The sequence below is a fragment of the Scyliorhinus canicula genome, chromosome 18 (genome assembly GCF_902713615.1).
Source record: "Scyliorhinus canicula chromosome 18, sScyCan1.1, whole genome shotgun sequence".
Classification (NCBI taxonomy): Eukaryota; Metazoa; Chordata; class Chondrichthyes; order Carcharhiniformes; family Scyliorhinidae; genus Scyliorhinus; species Scyliorhinus canicula.
The window spans coordinates 6,288,932-6,313,444 of NC_052163.1; the positions used below are offsets into that span (position 1 = coordinate 6,288,932).

The 24,513-nt window shown below is 49.9% G+C and overlaps 1 protein-coding gene across 6 annotated transcripts in view; it reads left to right on the forward strand.

The window, feature by feature from the left end:
* The window catches only part of LOC119953471 (sodium-coupled monocarboxylate transporter 1-like), a 243,059-nt gene that overhangs the window by 125,433 nt on the left and 93,113 nt on the right, over positions 1-24,513 (forward strand). For all 6 annotated transcript variants that reach the window (XR_005458029.1, XM_038777789.1, XM_038777786.1 and 3 more), the window contains exons 12-14: positions 7,271-7,341; positions 9,648-9,734; positions 20,221-20,423. Coding sequence is in view for 5 of the 6 variants with exons in the window: in XM_038777789.1 (XP_038633717.1) it covers positions 7,271-7,341; positions 9,648-9,734; positions 20,221-20,423 (361 nt within the window). In the remaining variant the exon portion in view is untranslated. The remainder of the gene's footprint in view (positions 1-7,270; positions 7,342-9,647; positions 9,735-20,220; positions 20,424-24,513) is intronic.

Sequence of the window (24,513 nt, forward strand, 5' to 3'; positions counted from 1 at the left end):
TGATCCAGACAATCATTTAAAAAAAAAAAAATGTTTATTGGAATTTTTTGAAAAATATATATCAACAAAACAATAATAACAATAACAATAATAATAATAAACACCCCCCGGCACCCGTAACAACGCATATAACAAACCCCCCCACCCCCCAACCCCAATAAACAACAGAATAAATTAACAATAAGCAAATTAACTTAAACACTATCCCCCTAAACCCCCCCTCCCCTCCGGGTTGCTGCTGCTGCTGACCTAGTACCTTATCGTTGAGCCAGAAAGTCGAGGAAAGGCTGCCACCTCCTAAAGAACCCTTGTACCGACCCCCTCAGGGCGAACTTGACCCTCTCCAACTTAATGAATCCCGCCATGTCATTAATCCAGGTCTCCACACTCGGAGGTCTCGCATCTTTTCACTGCAGCAAGATCCTCCGCCGGGCTACTAGGGACGCAAAGGCCAAGACATTGGCCTCTTTCGCCTCCTGCACTCCCGGCTCTACCCCAACCCCAAATATCGCGAGTCCCCAGCCTGGCTTGACTCTGGATCCCACCACCCTCGACACCGTCCCCGCCACCCCCTTCCAGAACTCCTCCAGTGCCGGGCATGCCTAGAACATATGGGCATGGTTCGCTGGACTCCCCGAACACCTGACGCACCTGTCTTCGCCCCCAAAGAACCTACTCATCCTAGATCCGGACATGTGGGCCCGGTGCAGCACCTTGAACTGGATGAGACTAAGCCTCGCACATGAAGAGGAGGAGTTCACCCTCTCCAGGGCGTCCGCCCATGTCCCCTCCTCAATCTGCTCCCCCAGCTCCACCTCCCACTTAGCCTTCAGCTCCTCTACCGATGCCTCCCCCACCTCCTGCATTACCTGGTAGATGTCAGACACCTTCCCATCCCCGACCCACACCCCCGAAAGCACCCTATCCCATAGCCCCCGTGGGGGCAGCAAAGGGAACCCCTCCACCTGTCGCCTAGCAAACGCCTTGACCTGAAGGTACCTGAACATATTCCCCGGGGTGAGCTCAAACTTCTCCTCCAGTTCACCAAGGCTCGCGAACCTCCCGTCAATAAACAGGTCTCCCAACTTCCTAATGCCCGCCCTGTGCCACCCCAGGAACCCGCCATCCATGTTCCCTGGGACAAACCGGTGGTTCCCCCGCAGCAGGGCCTCCACCGAGCCCCCCGCTTCCCCCTGTGTCGCCTCCACTGCCCCAAATTTTGAGGGTGGCCGCCACCATCGGGCTCGTGGTGTACCTCGTTGGAAGGAGCGGCAACGGAGCCGTTACCTGTGCCTTCAGGCTCGTGCCTCCGCAGGACAGGATCTCCATCCTTTTCCATGCTGTCCCCTCCACTTCCATTACCCACTTGCGTACCATTGAGACATTAGCCGCCCAATAGTACCCAGAGAGGTTGGGCAGCGCCAACCCCCCTCTATCCCTGCCCCGCTCCAAAAAGACCCTCCTTACCCTCGGAGTCCCGTGCGCCCAAACAAATCCCAGAATGCTGCTGTTCACCCTCCTAAAAAAGGCCCTCGGAACGAAAATGGGGAGGCACTGAGACAAAAACAAAAACCTCGGGAGCACCGTCATTTTAACGGACTGTATTCTACCCGCCAACGACAACGGCAGCATGTCCCACCTTTTAAATTCCTCCTCCATCTGCTCCACCAACCTAGTAAAATTGAGCTTGTGCAGAGTCCCCAAGCTCCTAGCCACCTGAACCCCCAGGTACCTAAAACTCCTCACTGCCCTCTTTAGCGGGAGCCTACCAATCCCCTCCTCCTGATCTCCCGGGTGTACGACAAACAGCTCACTCTTGCCCAGGTTCAATTTATATCCCGAGAAACTCCCGAACTCAGCAAGAATCTCCATCACCTCCGGCATTCCCCCCACCGGGTCTGCTACATACAACCCGAACCTCTCCAACACCTCCCACAAGTACCCCCACTCAACCCTGTCAAAGGCCTTCTCCGCATCCAATGCCACCACAATCTCCGCCTCCTTCTGCTGCCGGCATCATTATCACATTTAGCAGCCTTTGCATGTTAGTGTTCAGCTGCCTCCCCTTCACAAAACCCGTCTGATCTTCATGTATCACCCCCGGCACACAGTCCTCTATTGTAGTGGCCAAGATCTTCGCCAGCAACTTGGCGTCTACATTCAGCAGTGAAATCGGCCTGTATGAACCGCACTGCAAGGGGTCCTTATCATGCTTCAGGATCTTGGAGATTAGTGCCCGAGACATCGTCGTGGGCAGAACACCCCCCTCCCATGCCCCATTAAAGGTCCTGACCAACAGGGGACCCAGCAGGTCCGCATATTTCTTATAAAATTCAACCGGGAACCCATCCGGTCCCGGCGCCTTCCCTGACTGCATGTGGCCAATCCCACTGACCAGCTCCTCCAACTCGATCGGCGCCCCCAGTCCCTCCACGTGCTCCTCCTGCACCCTTGGAAATCGAAGCCTGTCCAAAAAATTCTCCATTCCCCCTCCCACCGCCGGCGGCTCCGACCAGTACAGTTCCCTATAGAAGTCCCATAAGACCTCATTGACCTCTGCCCCCTGCCGCACTACATTCCCATCTCTATCCTTCACTCCACCAATCTCTCTAGCCGCGTCCCCCTTACGCAGCTGGTGCACCAGCATCCTGCTCGCCTTCTCTCCATACTCATAGACTGCTCCCTGCGCCTTCCTCCACTGTGTCTCCGCCTTTCTGGTGGTCAATAAATCAAACTTGGCCTGCAAGCTACACCGTTCCCCCAGCAATCCCTCTTCCGGGGCCTCCGCGTACCTCCTATCCACACTCAACAGCTCCTCCACCAGTCTCTCCCTCTCCCTCCTCTCCCTATGGGCTCGGATGGAGATCAGCTCCCCCCTAATCACTGCCTTCAGAGCCTCCCACACCATCCCCACCTGGACCTCCCCAGTATCATTGACCTCGAGGTACCTCTCGATATATCCCTGAACCCTCCTACACACCTCATCAGCCAACAACCCCACGTCCAGACGCCAAAGCGGGCGCTGGTCCCGCCCCTCCCCCATCTCCAGATCCACCCAATGCGGAGCATGGTCCGAAATCGCGATAGCCGAATATTCGGCCTCCTCCACCCTCGGGACCAGTCCCCTGCTCAAAACAAAGAAATCAATGCGGGAATAAACCCTGTGCACATGGGAGAAAAAAGAGTACTCCCGAGCCCTCAAATACCCCTCAATACCTTGGCCGCCGCTGGCCTCCTGCCTGTCCTTGAACTAGAACGATCCAGTAGGGGATCCAGCACCGTATTGAAGTCCCCCCCATGATCAAGCCCCCCACCTCCAACATACGGCCCAACATACGCCTCATGAAACCAGCCCCCCCTCCTAGGACCCCTCCTAGCCGCGACTCTCCCTCCACTGTACTCCCGTGAGCCAGTTGACTTCTGCTGACCCCGGCAGCTCCCGCTCTAACTCCGACCCCTCCCGATATGAGGTCCCCCCTCCTCCCCTGCATCAGCTCCTGGGCACCGCTTCAGCGTGGGAAACCCGGTCTAATAACCACGCCCCTCACCACCAGCTCCACCCCCTCGTCCCGCAGTGCGGGAAACCAGAGTAAAGCCCGCGTTTTCACACTGCCCCACCCCACCAATGCAGCTCCCAAACCGCAGTCCCAACCCAACCACCAACTCCGTACAAACAAAGACACAGATCAACCACAAACCCCAGTACCCCCCTTAGAACACAGAACCATAACCCACATCGTCCGAAAGCGAGAGAAAGAACAAAAACAAACAGAATAACCAGCTACAGCATAAACAATGATACATGTAAAGAAAAACTCCCACAGCCCCCAATCTCTAGTTCGAGTCCAGCTTTTCAGCCTGCACAAAGGCCCACGCTTCCTCCGGGGCCTCAAAGTAGTGATGCCGGTCCTTGTAGGTGACCCACAGGCGCGCAGGCGGCAACATGCCGAACTTCACTTGCTTTCCATGGAGCACCGCCTTCGTCCGGTTAAACCCGGCTCTCCGCTTGGCCACCTCCGCACTCCAGTCCTGGTAGATACGCACTACCGAATTCTGCCACTTACTACTCACCTTCTTGGCCCATCGGAGAACACACTCCCGGTCACTGAACCGATGGAACCGCACCAGCACTGCAGGGGTTCATTCGCCTTAGGCCGCCTGGCCAGTACTCTATGGGCCCCCTCCAGCTCTAGGGGCAGATGGAAGGATCCTGCCCCCACCAGCGAGTTCAACATCACGGCCACATAGGCCGGCAGGTCCGACCCATCCAGCCCCTCCTCGAGGCCCAGGATCCGCAGGTTCTTCCTCCGTGACCGAAGCTCCATCTCCTCGAACCGATCTTGCCACTTTTTATGAAGTGCCTCGTGTATCTCCACCTTCCCCACGAGGGCCGAAATCTCCTCCTCGCGCTCAGAGGCCTGCTGCTGCAACTCAAGTATCGCTGCACCCTGGGTTGTCTGGGTCTCCAGCAGCTTACTCGTCGTCACCTTCAGGGATTCCAACAACTCCCCTTTCAGCTCTGTGAAATAGCGCCGAAGGGCCGCCTGCTGCTCCTCAGCCCACTGCCTCCACTCCTCAGGGGCTCCACCGGCCGCCATTCTGTCCACCTTCCCCCGCCTGCCGTTTTTCTCCTCGCCCCACTTCGAGTCCAAACCATAAATCCCGGGGGGTTTTGCTCCAGACCCCTTTATCCACCGGGAATCGTCGAATCAGCGCCGTTAGGGGCCCTTAAAAGAGCCCACAAGTCCTTTTAAAGCGGGAGCTGCCGAACATGCGGCTTAGCTCCGCATAGCCGCAACCGGAAGTCCCTGATCCAGACAATCATATCTAAATGATCCATTAGGCATTTTTATATATGCATGGCCTATTTGAGGCCGCATTCTCCCGGCGCCCAGGATTCACAAGCCGCACCGGCGAGGCATCACCTGGGTACCGATTAGTTCTGGTCTCCACAAGCAGAAACAAGGCGTGATGGCTACTCCAGAGATCTCGGGAGACCATTGGAACCCCCCGGGTGGTCTAGCTCAAGGCAGGGCAGTACCCTGGCACTGCAACTTGACCCGGGCACCCTGGCACTGCCAGCCTAGCACCCGAGCAGTGCCCAAGGCAGCCTGGCAGTGCAACCAAGCACCCTGGCTAGTTTGCCTAGGTGCCAGGGGCTTTGCCTGGGGGCCAGGTTGGCACTGCCAAGGGTCTGGGACTGAGGGGGGCCATGCCCATGTAAGGAGGGTAAGGAGAAGACTGAAGGGTTGGGGAGGGTGAAGGGGGGGGGGTATGAAGGGACATCATAAAGGTTGGGGGTGTCCTGAAAGGGGGGTATGGGGGCCTGAAAGGGAAGTGCCTTCAGCAACCCCCAGAGTGGAGTGTACTTACTTGGGGAGGGATTGAGGGGTAATGCCCAAGTCTGCGAAGGGTGGCATTGTCCATAGGTGGGGAGTGTGGGGGACCATCAAACCCACTTAGAGATCGGGGCACCATTTCAAAAGGGCACCCTGATTTCTGTGGAGCCGACCTGGCTGGTGAGTTCAGCCCCCTACTGATGAAAGAATTTTTAAGTGTGGGCTTGACCGGGGAGAAAACTCCCTGCAAAAAATGACTTAGCGAGCGATTTATTGAAAATGAAACAGGCCTCTGTCGGGCACTTTTAGCCGGGTGTTTCCCTTTTCAGAATGCCCACCCTTAACTCCCTCAACCCTCATAACCACCCTCATCCCCCCTTCATGGGAATGGCTCCCCCATCAGGCCCCTGCCAGACTGGCAGTGCCACAAGGGCACTCTGGCAGTGCCATGGCTGGCGGTTCGGTTGAAATTCACGAGACGTATCAAGCATCACAAATCGTGCGAGTGGCCTTTCGTGAGATTCAACGGCCTCGTTACATCACCAATTTGGGTGGGACAAGGCCGGTAAATCGTGCCCTCGGTCATTTTTTTGGGAGAATCACGTCCCTTATGTTAACATAAAAAGGGAATTCAGGAAATCTGAAATAAAATAATAAATGCTGAAAATATAGGTTTATAAAAAGGTTCCACTTGTCTGCCTCCATGTCCTCATCCTGAGCCTCCCCAGACTCCTCATAGGACCCATCACTGGAGTCATCCTATGGAGTTGCCTCACTCTCCTCAGCATCGAGTGGGTGCCAGCGCGAGGTTGTGCATAGTGCAGCATGCCACAACTATAACCATGACAGCCTCTGGATGATACAGTAATGCTCCCCCTGATTGGTTCAAGCATCTAAAGCGCATCATGATTAGCTTGGTGGTCCTCCCAATCACCACACTTGTGGGATCCTGGCTCCTGTTGTCTCTCTTCTGTTCTTGGGTGCTGAAATGGAGTCATGAACTATCTTTTCTCAGGATAGCCCTTGTCACACAGGAGCTATTCATGTAATTGCTCAGGAGCCACAAACAACCTTGGTACCCCAGACCCACAAGATATAATTATCACCTGAACTGCCAGAGTAACGGGCACAGAGTTGCAGAATATGCAGAACATGTGTCCTGTGGTTGCAGATGATCTGCACATTCATTGAGCGAAAGTGCTTTCCTTTCAGGAATGCTCCTGACTTAACTTTTGGCTTCTTGATGGTTACATGAATGCAGTCTATTACACCCTGGCTGAAGGGGAACCCAGCAGTCACTGCAAAGCCTTTGGCTCTCTCCTCCTGGCTGGCCTCCTCTGTCCGGTAATGGATGAATGGTGAGGACGTGTCTGAAGACAGTGTCAGTGATGAGCTTGATGCAACTGTGTGTAGCTGAGTGAGACACACCACACAGATCCCCCACTGATCCTTGGAAAGAACTTCTTAATGACCTTAATTGCCCCTTTAATTGTCTGACTCCCACATGCGCTTGCCAATATCACTATGTGCAATGACAGTTTGATACTAGGAAGATGGCTAGGTATCCTGGAACTAAGTGCCATTGTCTAAGAATTTACGGAGAAATTTCTTCACTCAAATGTTTGTGAACCTTTGGATTTTTCTACCAGAGAGTTGTTGAACTCCATCATTTATTGTCCTTAAATCAGAAAGCGACAGAATTTTGGAACTTATGGGAATCCGGATCTGGGAATAGTGCAGGAATGTGTAGCAGAAGTAGAAGATCAGCCACAATATTATTGAATGGTGCAGCAGGCTTCAAGGAGACAAATGGCCTACTCCTTTTTCTATTTCTTATGTTCTTTAAAATATTTTAAATAGGTGTTGTATAGATGCAATTTTAAAAAGTTATATTTGCTTTGATTAATCTATTATTCTCTGGTCATATATAGCTATGATATTTGGACTTGCTACAATAGGCCTGGCTGGGGTAGCCTCTCTCTTACAAGGAAATATAATTCAGGTAAATGTATTTGATACTTATTTCAATTAATGTTTGTAGAGTTCTGAAAGTGTATTTTAGCAATGAAAATGTGTTTTGTTTCATGGGGAGGCAGTGATATTGTCACTAAACTAGTAATCCAGAGATGGGATAATGATCTGTGAACCCAGGTTCGAATCCCACCAGGGCAGGTGATGGAATTTAAACTCAATAAAATATCTGGAATGAAAAGTCTAAAGGTGACCATGAAACCATTGTCGATTGTTGTAAAAACCCATCTGGTTTACTAATGTCCTTTGGGAAGGAAATCTGCCGTCCTTACCTGGTCTGGACGGCATGTGACTCCAGACTCACAGCAATGTGGTTGACTCTTAAAGGCCCTCTGAAATAGCCTAGCATGCCATTCAGTTGTATTCAGCCGCTACAAAAACACTAAAAAGGAATGAAACTAAGCGATTCCATAATGAACCCACCAGACCTAAGCTCTGAGGTCCTGCCACATCTAATCGTGAATGGTGGTTGAAAATTAAGCAACTCACTGAAGGAGGAGGCCCCACAAATATCCCCATCCTCAATGATGGAGGAGCCCAGGACATATGTGCAAAAGACAAGGCTGAGGCATTCGCAACAACCTTCAGCCAGAAGTGCCGAGTGGATGATCCATCACAGTCTCCTCCAGAGATCCCCAGCATTACAGATGTCAGTCTTCATCCAATACGATTCAAGAAACGGCTGAAGGCACTGGATACTGCAAAGGCTTTGGGCCCTGACAAAATCCCGGCAATTGTACTGAAGACTTGTGCTCCAGAACCTGCCGCCCCCTAACCAGTTGTTCCAGTACAGCTACAACACTGGCGTTTACCCGGCAATGTGGAAAATTGCCCAGATGGGTCCTGTACACAGGAAACAGGACAAATCCAACCCAGCCAATTACCGCCCTATTAGTCTATTCTCCATCATCAGCAAAGTGATGGCAGGAGTCAATAACAGTGCTATAAAGCGGCACTTACTCAGCAATAATCTGTAATCTGTTCACGGACGCTCAGTTTGGGTTCCGCCAGGGTCACTCAGTTCCTGACCTTGGTTCAAACATGGACAAAAGAGCTGAAATTCAAGGCAGCATTTGACCGAATATGGCATCAAGGAGCCCTAGCTAAGCTGGAGTCAATGGGAATCAGGAGGAAAACTCTCCACTGGTTGGAGTCATACCTGGCACAAAGGAAGATGATTGTGGTGGTTGGTGGTCAATCATTTCAACTCCAGGTCATTACTGCAAGTGCTCCTCAGGTCCTAGGCCCAACCACCTTCAGCTGCTTCATCAATAACCTGCCTTCCATCATAAGATCAGAAGTGGGAATGTTTGCGGATAACTGCACAATGTTCAGCATCATTCGCGACTCTTCAGATAATGAAGCAGTCCATGTCCAGATGCAGCAAAACCTGGATAATATCCAGGCATGGGCTGACAAGTGGCAAGTTACATTCGCACCAAACAAGTGCCAGGCAATGACCACCTCCTACAAGAGAGGATCTAAACACCACCCCTTGATATTCAATGGCATTACCATTGCTAAATCCGCCACAATCAATATCCTGGGGGTTAACATTTATCAGAAACTGAACTGGACTAGCCACATTAATACTGTGGCTGCGAGGGCAAGTCAAAAGCTAGGAGTCCCACGGTGAGTACCTCACTTCCTGACCCCCCCAAAGCCTGTCCACCGTCTACAAGGCACAAGTCTGGAGTGTAATGGAGTACTCTCCACTTGCTTGGATGAGTGCAGCTCCAACAACACTCAAGAAGCTCAACACCATCCAGGATAAAGAAGCTTGCTTGATTGCTCCCCCTTCCACAAACATTCAAACCCTCCACCACTGACGAACAGTGGCAGCCATGTGCACCATCTACAAGATGCATTGCAGTAATTCACCAAGGTACCTTAGACAACACCTTCCAAACCCATGACCACTGCCATCTAGAAGGACAAGAGCAGCAGATTCCTGGGAACCCCACCCCTTGGAGGTTCCCCCCCAAGTCTCTCACCACCCTGACTTGGAAATGTAACGCCGTTCCTTCACTGTCCCTGGTGCAACATCCTGGAACTCCCTCCCTACCAGCACAGTGGGTGTACCTACACCTCAAGGATTGCAGTTGTTTAAGAAGGCAACTCACCACCACCTTCTGAAGGGCAACTAGGGATGGGCAATAAATGTTGGCCTAACCAGCGATGCCCACACCCTATAAATGAATAATAAAAAAACTTATCTATGAATATAGCAAGTGTAATGCTGAATGTAATTGTACTTTCTTTTACCATTCTCCTCAGGCTTCACTAAGTATTGCAGGAATAATTCAAGGACCAATACTGGGTGTATTCACTTTAGCAGCATTGTTTCCAAAGAGCAATGGCAAGGTAGGATCATATATTCAGAAAACCTTGTATAAACAAGTTTTAAAAGGAAATTAGTTCACTATTGAAAGCATATTGGGAAGCAAGCACTAGGGTTAAATATAGACTGTGCTATAGGTGCCAATTATTGTCAGCATTCTTTTTAGCCCTTTATCGGAACTCAGAAATCAATGGGTTGCCTTGGCCAGGTGAATTTGTAAGTTTTGATTCTCGGATATGATTCAGAAATATTAACTAATATTGCCTTAATAAGTGTCTTTAAAGTAGTTCTATTATTCAAATGTTAATAGTGAGCAAAGAAAACGTGTAGAGTTCAAAATCTGATTGGCCTGATGTTCGAGAGAGCAAATTTGCAGACAGGTGGCATGGTGGCACAGTGGTTAGCACACAGTGGTTATCACTGCTGCCTCACAGCGCCAGATGACTTGGGTGACTGTGTGTGTGGGGTTTTCACATTCTCTCCATGTTGGGGTGGGTTTTCTCCGAGTGCTCTGGTTTCCTCCATAGTCCAAAGATGTTCAGGTTAGATGGATTGGCCATGCTAAATTGCCCCCTGATGTGCAGGGTGTGCAGGTTAGGTGGATTAGCCATGATTGATGCACAGTGTTGCGGGGATGGGGGCGGGGAGTGGGCTTGGGGTGGAGTGCTCTTTTGGAAGGTCAGTGCAGACTAGATGGTCTGAATGGCCTCCTTCTGTACTGTAGAGATTCTATTGTTGTCATTTTTGCCTGCTATAAATATGGCAGTCAATAAGGTTGCCCTTCTTTCTTCAGATATCGATACATTATTGCTTTCAGAGTCGCCAGGTATCAAATGATACCACCACAAGGTTCAACCGGATATTGATCAAAGAGCCAAACAACCAGTTAGTTCAAGATCAATGGTACTTTATTTACACACAAGATTAACTTACACATGCAACATAAATACTACGTGCTAAACTACACCTAACAACTATGACAACCTGTACTTAACTTCAGGCACCCGGGTCAGGTCAGAGGAACAGTGGCCTTTGTTCGAATCTGGATCTGCTGGGTTTGGACAAGTGACTGCTGTTCAGCTCGGCTCATCCGTCTGGTAGCGAGTGTTGAACTTGAACTTGCTTCTGGCCATGGTGCTGCGATTGGAGATGAACGCTAACGGAGTGCCAGGTCCAAAAGAGATCGAACACATGGCAGTGTCTCTCTTTATCCTTGGGGGTTTTGGGCTCTTTTGGGTGGTCCTTAGGTTTGGACCCAATTAATTGGGCAGTTCTCGATCACCGCCTTCGATCTGAGCCAATAAAGGGGCGGGTGCCTTGATGGCTGGGCGTGTCCTAAGCGGTCATTGACCTTGCTGTTTATGCTTCCTGAGTAAAGGGAGTGGCGCCAAAATGTCTGGACTTGTATCGGTTACCTGAGTATCAATCCTTTGTCTCACAGAGATGGGCCATTAAAATGCTAATCGGTTGGGAGTTTTGATGCTGTCTGGATTCTCTGCTCATGAATATACATGCAGGCTCTGTGCCTGCCTGAATCTTACATTGTCCACATTTCCCTTTAGGCTTTGCGAACGTCCATGTTTCTTGTTGTAAGTGGCCATCTCAGATGGCTACACTATGGATTCTATGTTCAGGAGCAGCCGTTTAAAGGGATACTTCAGAATAGATACATTCCAATGAGAAATTGTAAGGTCAGGGCCCATCATCTGTGGTTAACTAAAAAGGTTAAAGACTGTATTAAACGTAAAGAAAAAGCATATATTTGCTCAAAGACTGATGGCAGGTCAGAAGATTGGAAACAATATAAAGAATATCAAAGAATAACAAAAGATTGAAAAGGAGGGAAAAACTAGAGTACGAGTGAAAGCTAGCCAGTAATATGAAGGTGGACAGCAAGACTTTCTATAGATATTTGAAGTGAGCATTGGTCCTATTGAAAGAATGTCTGGGAAATTGGTTGGGCTATGGTGGCTAATTAAACACCTATTTCGCACCTGTCTTCACTATAGAGGACACCAGTAACATCTCAGAAAGAGAATCTCAGGAAAATTACAATTACCAGGGCAGTGGTATTGAGCAAATTGTTGGGGCTCCGGGCTAACAAACCTCCTGCTCCGGATGGACATAGCTCAAACGTCTTGAGAGAAGTGGCAAATGAGATAGTTAATTCATTGGTTTTAATTTTCCATAATTCCCTGGATTCGAGGAAAGTTCCATTTGATTGGAAAATAGAAAATGTGACTCATTTTGTAAGGGAGGGAGACAGAAAGTAGGAAACTATAGGCCAATTAGCCTAACATTTGTCATAGAAATAATGTCAGGAGTCATTATTAAAGATATTATACCAAAGCACTCGGAAAAGTTCAAGGCAATTAGATAGTGTTAACATGGCTTTGTGAAAGGAAAATCATCTTTAACCAATTTATCACAGCTTGAAGGAGTCACGTGCTGTGGATAAAGGAAAACTGGTGGAGCTGACTACAAATAGGAGCTGTTTAAAAATATATTTTCATTCAGTTTTTCCAATTTTATAAATAACACAAAAAATAACAACAACAGCATGATGCACCATCAATTGGACTCGAGTTGTGAAGAAGTTCCAAATAATAGGCTTTAATGAAGTAGTTGTGTGCCCGGCAGTCGACTTACAGAGAATGGCCGACTGCCGCATGGTACGGGTTCTCATACTCCGCCTCGTAGGAGGGGCTACCGGCCTCTCGGCCAATCGGCGAGCAGTCACACGACTAGCCTCAGCCAATTGGCAGAGAGACACATGACCTGCCTGAGCCAATGGGCAGCGAGTCCTCTGCACCAATGGCAGCACTACTCTGAGGTATCATACCACCATATTCACCCCTTGTGGAGAAAGAAGCCCGGGGGGGGGGGGGGGGGGGGGGGGGGGGGGGGGGGAGAGAAGAGAGGAGGAAAAAGGGGGGGGGGCCGTCGAACTGGTAGTATGACTAGAGAGAACGAGGTGTACTGAGATATCTGGTGGCTACCCACTGGCCCGCGACGAATGTGCAAAAGAGAACAACAATACCGCACACAATGCACTTAAGAACAACGAGGAACAAAGCAAAACCAAAAAAAACCGAAAAGGAACAAGCAACATTGCACAAGGGAACACTGAACAACACAAAGAGTCCGATAAGGTCCAGTCGAACATCAAATCGACTCGATCAGTCTGTCGGGCGCCTTCGATGTCCTGCTGGATCGTCGCAGCGGTGCCGGTGACGTAGGATCGGTGGTTGTCCGTGACTCCGGGAGTGGCGGTCGTGGTCCTGTGTCCGTACCCCTGGTCGGTGCTAACAAAGCTCTGGCCGGGGGAGGGGGGTCCTGTGCGCTGGGTTGCGGGGGAGCTGGGGGCGCGGGGGGAGGTTGGGACTGGAGGGGGGGTGCTGGGGGCTATGGCCGCACGCCGGCGGGTGCCAGGTCCCGAAGGGAGACCGTGTCCTGTCGTCCGTCGGGATACCCCACGTACACGTACTGCAGGTTCGCGTGGAGTAACTGGACTTGTTCAACTAACGGGTCGGACTTGTGCACCCGCACATGCTTCCGGAGCAAGATGGGCCAGGGGGTGGCCAGCCAGGTCGGGAGCGGGGATCCTGAGGACGACTTCCTGGGGAAAACTAGAAGCCGTTCATGAGGTGTTTGGTTCGTGGCAGTACAGAGGAGAGACCGAATCGAGTGTAGGGCGTCTGGGAGGACCTCTTGCCAGTGGGAGACAGGGAGATTTCTGGACCGTAGGGCCAATAGGACGGTCTTCCAGATCGTACCGTTCTCCCGCTCGACCTGACCGTTCCCCGGGGGTTATAGTTGGTCGTCTTGCAAGAGGCGATGCCCCTGCTAAGCAGGAATTGACACAGCTCGTCACTCATGAAGGAGGACCCCCGGTCGCTGTGGATGTATGCGGGGTAAACGAACAGGGAGAAAATGGAGAGGAGGGCCTTGATGATGGTTGTTGTGGTCATGTCGGGGCAGGGGATGGCAAAAGGGAAGCGGGAGTACTCGTCAATCACACTTAGAAAGTATATGTTGCGGTTGTTGGAGGGGAGGGGACCCTTGAAGTCCATGCTGAGACGTTCAAAGGGGCGGGACTCCTTTACCAGATGCGCTTGCTTGGGGCGGTAGAAGTGCGGCTTGCATTCCACGCAAATGTGGCAGTCCCTGGTCACGGCCCTGACCTCCTCGATGGAGTTGTGGGTCTTGATGAAATGGTAGAAGCGGGTTACCCCTGGATGGCAGAGGTCCGCGTGGAGGGTGCGGAGGCGGTCAATCTGCATGCTGGCGCAGGTACCGCGGGACAGGGCATCAGGAGGCTCGTTGAGCTTCCCAGGACGATACAAGATATCGTAGTCGTACGTGGACAACTCGATCCGCCACCGCAAGATCTTGTCGTTTTTGATCTTGCCCTTCTGTGCATTATCAAACATAAAGGCCACTGACCGTTGGTCTGTGAGGAGGGTGAACCTCCTGCCGGCCAGATAATGCCTCCAGTATCGCACAGCTTCAACTATTGCCTGTGTCTCCTTTTCCACCGAGGAATGGCGGAGTTCGGAGGCGTGGAGTGTCCGGGAGAAGAAGGCCACGGGTCTGCCCGCTTGGTTCAGGGTGGCCGCCAGAGCTACATCGGATGCGTCACTCTCAACCTGGAATGGGAGGGACTCGTCGATACGCGTCCAGCTGCGTAAACCTGTTGATGGTCTGACTGTTGGTGGCCTTTGCGATATCCGCTTTGATGTGGCTAAAGGCCTAGCAGGCCTCCATCGACAGGGGGAACGTGGTGGATTGGATGAGGGGGCGGGCTTTGACGGCGTAGTTCGGGACCCATTGGGCATAATAGGAAACGAAGCCCAGACAGCGTTTGAGGGCTTTGAGGGAGTTGGGAAGGGGAAGTTCCATAAGGGGGCGCATGCGTTCGGGATCGGGGCCTATCACTCCGTTACGCACAACGTAGCCGAGGATGGCTAGACGGTCGGTGCTGAACACGCACTTATCCTTATTGTATGTGAGGTTAAGGAGTTTTGCGGTACGGAGGAATTTTTGGAGGTTGATGTCGTGGTCCTGCTGGTCGTGGCCGCAGATGGTGACATTGTCGAGATACGGGAAGGTTGCCCGTAAACCATATTGGTTAACCATTCAGTCCATCTCCCGTTGGAGGACCGAGACCCCATTCGTGACACCGAATGGAACCCTTAGGAAGTGGTAGAGTCGCCCATCCGCCTCGAACGCAGTGTACTTTCGGTCACTCGTGCGGATGGGCAGCTGGTGATAGGCGGACTTAAGGTCCACCGTGGAGAAGACTTTGTACTTCGCGATCCTGTTAACCAGGTTGGAGATACGGGGGAGAGGATACGCATCCAGCTGCGTAAACCTGTTGATGGTCTGACTGTAGTCAATGACCATCCGGTTTTTCTCCCCAGTCCTAACCACCAGCACTTGGGCTCGCCAGGGACTATTGCTGGCCTCAATGATTTCTTCCTTCAGCGGCCTTTGGACCTCGGACCTGATGAAGGTCCGGTCCTGGGCACTGTATCGTCTGCTGCTAGTGGCGACGGGTTTGCAATCCGGGGTTAGGTTCGCAAACAAGGAAGGGGGGTCCACTTTGAGGGACGTGAGGCTGCAGACAGTAAGGGGGGGGATAGGGCCGCCAAATTTGAAGGTTAAGCTCTGCAGGTTGCACTTGAAGTCCAGTCCTAAAAGTGCCGGTGCGCAGAGATGGGGAAGGACGAGGAGTTTGTAATTTTTAAAAAGCCTCCCCTGGACCGTGAGGTCCGCTATGCAGCACCCGGTGATCTGGACAGAGTGCGAACCTGAAGCCAGAGCGATTTTGTGCTTAACCGGGTGAACAGGGAGTGCGCAGCGTCTTACCGTGTCAGGGTGGACAAAACTCTCTGTGCTCCCGGAGTCTAGTAGGCAGCTCGTCTCGTGTCCATTGAGGAGGATTTGCGTGGTCGCCGTGGAGAGTGTGCGGAGCCGCGATTGGTCCAGCGTCACTGCAGCGAGTCGTGGCAGGGGTTCTGAGTCGTCTTCCATGGAGTGATCCCTGGTGGGGTCCTCCATGCCGGCCCAAGATGGCAGCGTCCGTCGGCCGCACGTGGAGTTGGGGCCCCAAAATGGCGGCGCCCGGGGCCCACACGTGGCGATAAGGCCCCAAAATGGCAGCATCCGGGGGTCACTCGTGGTGGCTGGGAGCAGTGGGAGGGAGGTCCGCGGGCTGCACGGGGCCCTGGGGGAGCACGGGGGGGGCGATCCGCGGTCGCTGCGTGGAATGGCAGCGACCGACTTTGACTGGCAGACCACGGAGTAATGGCCCTTTTTGCCGCAGCTTTTGCAGACTGCGGAATGGTCTGGACAGCGCGGGCCGGGGTGCTTGGCCTGGCCACAGAAATAACAGCGGGGCCCCGTGGGCTTATCGGGGCGTTCCGCAGCGCAGGCCTGGGGGGGGGTCGGAATCAGCGGGGGTGAGGGGAGTCGCGTGCCATGTTGCCCAAGGGGCCGCCGCGCGGCCAGGGACATAAGCGCGGGCGTTGCAGTCGGCAACCTCCAGGGAGGATGCGAGGGTCCATGCCTCAGTGAGGCTCAAAGTGTCCTTTTCTAGGAGTCGTTGGCGTATCTGAGAGGATTGCATCCCCGCGACAAAGGCATCCCTGATTAGCAGTTCAGTGTGCTCCGCCGCAGTAACTTGCGGGCAGGCGCAATTTCTCCCTAGGACAATGAGGGCCCGATAGAATTCGTCAAGGGACTCACCGGGGAATTGTTGCCTTGTTGCCAGGAGGTGCCGCGCGTAGACTTGGTTTACTGGCCTGAGAAAATGTCCTTTTAGAAGATCCATGGCTGCGTCATAGTCCTGTTCATCCTCTATCATCGAATAAACGGCGGTGCCCACGCACGAGTGGAGGATGTGGCGTTTCTGCTCCTTTGTGGGTTGATTGTCTGTAGTGGTGAGGTAGCTGTTGAAGCACGCCAGCCAATGTTTAAAAGTTGCTGAATCGTTTGTAGCATGCGGGCTGATGCGGAGGCAGTCTGGCTTGATCCGTAGCTCCATTTCAAAATTCTAGTTCATTAAATTGATGCACCATCAATTGGACTCGAGCCGTGAAGAAGTTCCAAATAACAGGCTTTCATGAACTAGTTGTGTGCCTGGCAGTCGACTTACAGAGAATGGCCGACTGCCGCATGGTACGGGTTCTTATACCCCGCCTCGTAGGAGGGGCTACCGGCCTCTCGGCCAATCGGCGAGCAGTCACATGACTAGCCTCAGCCAAATGGGAGAGACACATGACCTGCCTGAGCCAATGGGCAGCGAGTCCTCTGCACCAATGGCAGCACTACTCTGAGGTACCGTAAACCTCCTAGGCATACCACCACACAGCAACAATCCCCCATCCCCTCTCCCCTCCCGCTAACAGCAAACGATGACCAATTCTTTGAAGTACAAAATGATCGGCCGCCGCCTTCGGTAGAACCCCTCAATTCCGCCCTTAACAGTGTACTTAACTTTTTTGAGATACAATAATTTCATAGGATCTACCAGCCACACTGAGGCACTGAGTGGAGAAGCTGACCTCCACCCCATGAGCAGCTGCCTACAAGCAATCAGCGAGACGAAGGCCAGAATATTGGCTTCCACTCCCATCTGCAGCTCCAGCTGGTCCAACACCCCAAATATGGCCACTAGGGTACAGGGCTTCAGATTAATTTGTAGAATTGCTGACATGGTACTGAAGGAAGAGATCCAACACCCCACAAACTCAGGACATGTCTAGAACATATGTCCAGAACATATGTACATGATTGGCTAGGCCCCTCCTACACCACTCACACTCATCCTCCACTCCCACAAACAATCTACTCATCCTGGATTTGGTCTGTGCACAACCTTCCACTGTATCAGCCCCACTTTTGCACATGGTGACTTCGCATTCACCCTTCGCAGAACCTCACATCGCGCCCCATCATCTAGCTCGGACACAGCTCCACTTCCCACTTGGTTTTGACGCCAACCAAGGATGGCATCTCCTCTGCTATAAGCCTCCCATAAACCTTTGATGTGCGCCCATCCTCCATTCCTGCCAATGACAACCCTCTTCAACAACGAAGAAGGGGGCATCGCCTGAAAAGACAGAAAAATCTTCTTTGCAAAGTCACACACCTGAAAATATCTAAATGTGTCCGCTCGCAAAAGCCCAAATTTCACCACCATCTCCCCAAAGCTCGCAAATCAGCTCTACACAAATCTTGGTTGGTCAGCATTTCAACCCAACCCCGTCTATCATCGTTCAGCGATACAGGTTCAATACGGCGGAGAAGCCCACAGGGGTGTTTGTTGCAGAGTTTCTTTCAGCCAAATACTGTGAGTATGGTACTGTTTAGCAGATATGCTCTGTGGCCATCTGGTCTGCAGTGTAAACAACAATGAAACTCAAAACTTCTGGGCGAAAGTTTCTTCACGTTTCAAAAGGCGCTGCAAATCTCCCTTTCCCAACAGAGTGAGGCAAGGGACTTCAGAAGTTACAGGGTATGGAGGTGAAAGTTGTCTGACACTGCCCCCCATGCGGTTCCTCTATGGCTCGAATGGAGTGCCGCACGTGATTCCTTTGGTCCAAGGGCCAGTCCCCACGCCACACACCGTTCCCGGACTCTGCTTACATTGATTCCGCTCCCTGCATAACGGGCAGATGTCGGACCAGACGTAACCACCGGCAACAAGAGAGCCTGCGCTCCAGGTATCCTTGTGCTTGTGTTGCCTATTATGTATTCTTTTCTTTTCATATACTAAATGATCTGTTTGAGCCTCTCTCAGAAAAATACTTTTCACTGTACCTCGGTGCACGTGACAATAAACAAATCCAAATATCCAAAGTCCTGGTTGTGGTAGTCGTCGACCCTGTGGTAAAACCTTGCGTTTGGGTGACCCAGAAGTGCTGAGGATAAGGCCGAGATGCATCTCAATTGTGTGTCGATGGCCCGTATAGCCCCGATCCGGATTCCTGTGCAGGTCAATGGACATTTACTCCGGATGGAGTTGGACACAAGAGCAGCTGTTTCGGTAGTGACGCAATGAACCTTTGACTAGATCAAGCAAGGTGTGAGCACCCCAGCACGGCAGCTTGGTTGGCCACGTATATGGGTGGACATTTGAATATAGTGTGCTATATTCAACTACACTCGCTCCAGTGGATTATGACAGTCCATAACTGCACCTTCTCCTCATCGTGGTGCAGGGTGATGGTTTTAGCTTGTTGGGCCGTGATTGGCTGCGCATTTGAAGATTGATTGGCAATTTGTCCTTTAAGTGGGGACGAGGCTTATGTTCGGTGTTCAAATTCCCCAAAGTTTTCTGGCCAGGCCTCGGTATCCGGAGGCCCAACCCCGATATATTTTGGGCTCACCCAGCCCCTTAAGCCATCATCGGGAAGGTCAAGACTGAGCTTCGGCGGTTGGAATGTTTGGGATACATCTGGCTGATGCGCTTCACCGACTGGGCGGCGCCCGTAGTCCTGATGCTGAAGCCAGATCGGACGAGTCGCCTTTGTGGCAATTACAAATTAACAGTGAACACAACTTTTTGATTAGACCATTACCTGCTGCCCAGGGTAGAGGATCTATAGGCTATGGTAGCTGATGGATTGAGGTTCACACGCTCGACATGAGCAACGCTTATTTGCAACTACACTGTCATTAGCCTCTGGTTACTTTTTATTTCTGGTATGTAATTTGTGTCTTCTATTGTGAAACAGACCCAAAATATTTGTTCAATATGTCTACTATTTTGTGGTTCCCCATGATAATTTCTCCTGGCCCTTTTTCCTTAGCTCATCGCCTCAATTTTAAAGTTCTTACAATCTGTTTTTATATTTTGCTCAGTTTACTCTCATATTATGATTATCCCTTATTGATTGCCTAGTCTATTCAAAGTGGCTCCTTTGGGAGCTGAACACTTTACTGAAAAAAGTACTATGGGTGTGATCTTCCCAAAAGGAAACAAAGTTCCCTAGCGAGCGTGTTTAGCCGAGTGTTTCCCGGTACTCGCAATGCTGAGAAATACGTTGCTATACAACGCTACTCGTGTTGAATAAAGGGCCTGAATGGGGAACGCGCGGCTGAGGCAGCACATAGCCCCGTTTTTTTTTACAATGAGGAGCTCTGCTTGCCGGAACTCCCCATTGTAGCGAGAGAAATGGCGTCCCGATCTCCGAGGCCCACAAGTAAAAACCCCGACCTTGCCCCAGCGCAAACACAACATGGGAGGATCTCCCGCCCACCCCCCGCATGCAGCTTCTAACACCCCTAGTGGACAACCCCGGCCCAAGGATTTGGGATATAACCTCCAACTGTGAATAAGGATGGGAGCAGTCCCATTCTACCACACTTAGAAGTCCAGGAATTTTTAACTCCATGTTGGTGGATGGGTTTTGAATGGGTTAAAATTCTCTTGTTTCAGCTCTGCTATGCAATTTATCAGACAAGTATTAATTGTTTTCTTACTTATTTAATCTCTGCCAGGGTGCATTTGTAGGTTTCTTTGTTGGATTGGCCCTTGCCATGTGGGTAGGGATTGCTGCTCAAATCTATCCCCCCAGTGATAAATTTACAAGGTTACTTGCAACATCAACATCAGGTTGTCTGGAGTTAAATTCCACCACCTCAACCCCCATGAATGTAACATCACTGCTAACCATCATAACATCAGCAAAGCAGGAAGAAAGGTAAGTCATTAAATTGACATTGAACTGTGTTATTGCAATTACACCTGTAATTTTGCAGTTGCCCATGTGTTTGCTAGCCACCTAATTCAGGATAGTTTATCCCTCTGACATTACAAACGTGTCATCTGGAAGCTGTGCTGGAATATAAATCAGAAAATTTCACAAACCTCAATAATGTATTCAGTAAACAGTGTGTATTCACCAACTCCAGGGCTCAAAGACATAAATTATGAATACAAGCTGCTTAAAGCTGGTTTGCATTTCCTAGAGTTCGAAGGTTGAGGGGTGTGTCATTATATACACCAGTATATCATGGTGCAGACACATACTGATGGACATACACTGGGACCAATCAACATGCACAAACACCGCAGCCAATCACCAGTTAGAATACACACACTATAAAGGCAGAGGGCATCATGGTTCCCGCTCATTCTGGATGCTGCCTCTCAGTAGAACAAGAGCTCATCAAGTTTAGCAGACTCACACCACGTGCTGAGAGATTCAACTGGTTCGGACAGGCTTAGGTCTCTAGTTAAACTAGCATTGTTTAAACCCACAGTTCTCGTATGTCGATTAGTTAATAGTTAGTTAATATAATAGAGTTGAACCTTCCTCAGTGTTGGTGGCATATGTTAATCTCGCATGTCTACATTGTCCAACACTTCATGGTACCAGTAGTTGAGGGATGTTAGTACTTCTGAGACCTACCTACAAGTGATCAGCCTTCCGCCAGTCTCACGCCATCCTGCAGAAATGAAAATCGCTTTATTGTCACAAGTAGGCTTCAATGAAGTTACTGTGAAAAGCCCCTAGTCGCCACATTCCGGCGCCTGACCGGGGAGGCTGGTACGGGAATCGAACCGTGCTGCTGGCCTGTTTGGTCTGCTTTAAAAGCCAGCGATTTAGCCCAGTGAGCTAAACCATGGACACCGTTCGCCCGCCGCCGCCCTTCCGCATTGCCGGGAACCTGGGCTCCAATTGGAAGATTTTTAAACAGCGCTTCCAGCTGTACCTCGAGGCCATGGACCTGGAAGTTGCCTCGGACGCATGGAAGATTGCTCTCTTCCTCTCCACAGCCGGGGACCATGCCCTCCACATCTTCAACTCGCTCACCTTCGCTGATGGGGAGCATAAATCGAAGTTCAAAACAGTCCTCTCAAAGTTCGACAGCCACTGCGAGGTCAAGGTAAATGAGAGCTTCGAGCGATACGTTTTTCAACAGCGAATTCAGGGTAAGGACGAACCTTTCCAGTCCTTTATCACCCACCTCCGTGTCCTTGCGCAGTCCTGCAACTACAGGTCCACCTCTGACTCCATGATCCGTGACCAGGTAGTTTTTGGTGTCTAGTCTGAGCCCCTGCGCCAGCAGCTACTCAAAGTGAAACAGCTCACCCTGTCCACGGCCATTGAGACCTGCGTGCTCCATGAACACTCCTCCATGTGATATTCCCGCATCCAGGCCGCTGAAACGGAGCGGCAAGCTCCCCACGAGGCAGAACGGGTCAAAATTATAAAGTCTCTCCAGGGCCTGGGTCTGGACAATGGCCATTTCGCGTGCTTTTCGCGGACTCCTGTGCTGGCACGCAACGAACGTGGTGACGTCGAGGACCGTTCTGTGCAGTGAAGTTAAAACTCACCACTATCCTTAGAATTCCCCCTATACCAAAAAAAAGGTCGATATTCTAAATGGTGAACAGGGATTCTCACTCCCTGACTCCGATGCAGGCTTCTGTGGGTGCTATTCAGGTCAAACTATCTTTTCAAGTTATCCCCCGGTATAACCCATACCTTCACCGAAGAATTTTACCTACTTACCCCTTAATAGCATCGATGTCCTGGGTCCTGCGTTATTGAGGAAGTGAAGTAAGCTAATAACCACTTTTTCAGGTTAAGTTATTTTTATTATTATATTTTTTCTTTTAAAAGCTGCAAACACTTTCTTTACAGAAAGGAAAAAAGATCTTGCTTCTGGCTGCTGCTGGTTGGTTGTACAGACCTTCAGGCCCACCTTGACAATCGATCTTCTTAAAATCTGGTCTTCTTGAGTTGTATTCGCTGGTGAACTCGGTTGCTGTGTCCTGTCCTTCCCATGCACCGAGCTGTGAGAGCTGGCTCTGGCTCTGCTCCTGTTTAAATTCTAGTCTTCCTTAGATGTATAACTGTTTAAACTCGGCTGCTTGCCTTGTCTTTCCCATGACCGAGCTCTCTCTCTCTCTCTCTCTCTGAGTTCTCCTCCCCTTCTCTCCTGTTGCTGGTTTCCTCTGTCCTGTCCTCTGTCCTTGTTGCTGCTGCTCCCTGGGTTTATATTCTCTTTCTGGGAGTTATTAAGTTTTAACGACTTTATTGTAAATGAGCTTGTTTCACTTTGATAGTTAAAAGTATCTTTGATGTAAACATTTTACTACAACTAATTATTCATTTTGGGCATATCGTCTCCTCTCAGATCTGATTTAAAAATGCTTTGGTTTCAATAGGTGTTACTTTTATTTCTGTGATTTCGAATCGTTTAATTTTCCAATTGTCCCCAGCTCATAACTTTGTCTTTGATTTTGACTTAAATTATGTTTCTCGTAGACAGGTCGTCTCCAAATTTTCTTTTAATTGACTTGATGTTCATAGAATTTTACACTTTAGAATTGACACCAAATTCGACTGAGCATCATCCATCCTTTCCAGCTGTTTACTAAGAGAGTTTATTTCAATTAAGGTGTGAAACTTTGCTTTTAGCTGTATGCTAAAATTTAACTTGGTTATGACTTGAAAGACTTGCCTGTTTTAAACATTCGTCACTTAATGCAATTGAAACTCTCATCCATGCTTTTCCAGATGCTTCCTGAGATAGTTACATTCCATGAAGGTGTGAGCCATTGTTTTAGCTTACCACATGAAACATGTGTGTTTGCTAAACCTGCTTGTGAGCAAGAATCTGCATTTTACAACCCTGCTCTTTGAAGCTGCTATGAAACTTTTGTGGGATCTTTCCCTGTATCCTCTCAAACCAGATATTGCCAGACTTCCATGTTTCAAATGACACATTTTCTGTATTTTCAAGAACACCCCGTCTTGACATTTGAAACATAACTATATAATTTGGTTAATTGTCCCCCCATCCAATTGTACTAACTAACATATATCCCCGATCTTTGTCATTTGTATGCGTGTGTTGGAATTTCAAATTGTGCACCAAAATCAACACGTAAATGCATCCATATCTCAGACCAGTGTCGATAAGAGTCTTTTTTTCCCCTCAAGTCCAATTACCGTGAACCATAGCCGTTGTTGCTCAGGAAGGTAACATAATCGCTTTCCGTGTGTTCCACTACCTCCAAAGCATTTTACTTCCTTGGGATAGCAGCACCGTAGAAGCTTCCTCATGTCCCTTAGAAACAGCACACAACTCAGTCCATCAGTAACCACAAAGGTCTTTTGTCCATCACTGGCTGTTACGTGTCCCATTTTTCCGTCATCCAAATTGCTTTTCCATTGCTGATTGGAATGGTAAATTATGATATCATGTACCACCCACTGATTCCCTTGTTTCATTAATTTAAAAGGTTCAATTGATCCTGCTTGTATTCCTAACTTCCCCATTAATGTCTAACATTGTCGTGAAGCATGTAAGTCTGCCAACCCCTGGTTTACATGAGAGAATATCTTTCTGACAAATTTCCTTCAAATCCCTTTCATCTGTCATCATTTCCCTTACACCATGAAAGTGTATATTTTCCATTACAGCATTTGTAAAACCACATTGAACTATCACTTTTCCAAATAGATTCTCCCTATTGTTATATACATAGTAAAAAAAATTAAGTCTTATCTTAACATATTACTCATTACCTAACCACACAAATAGACTGTGTGCTACAACTTTACATATTTGCAACTGTTATCACAATTTAAATACTAGAAATAAATTACAATATCAAAAACTCCCTTCGTGGCTTTGGGACCAATAGTCATTACATACTAAATATGGCATATAAACAACATCAATATTATTTGTAATGTTCTATGTAGTTAAATCAAGAAAACACACTAAACTACCCCTCTATTAAAACATTCACACAGTTTAGAAATGCGGATC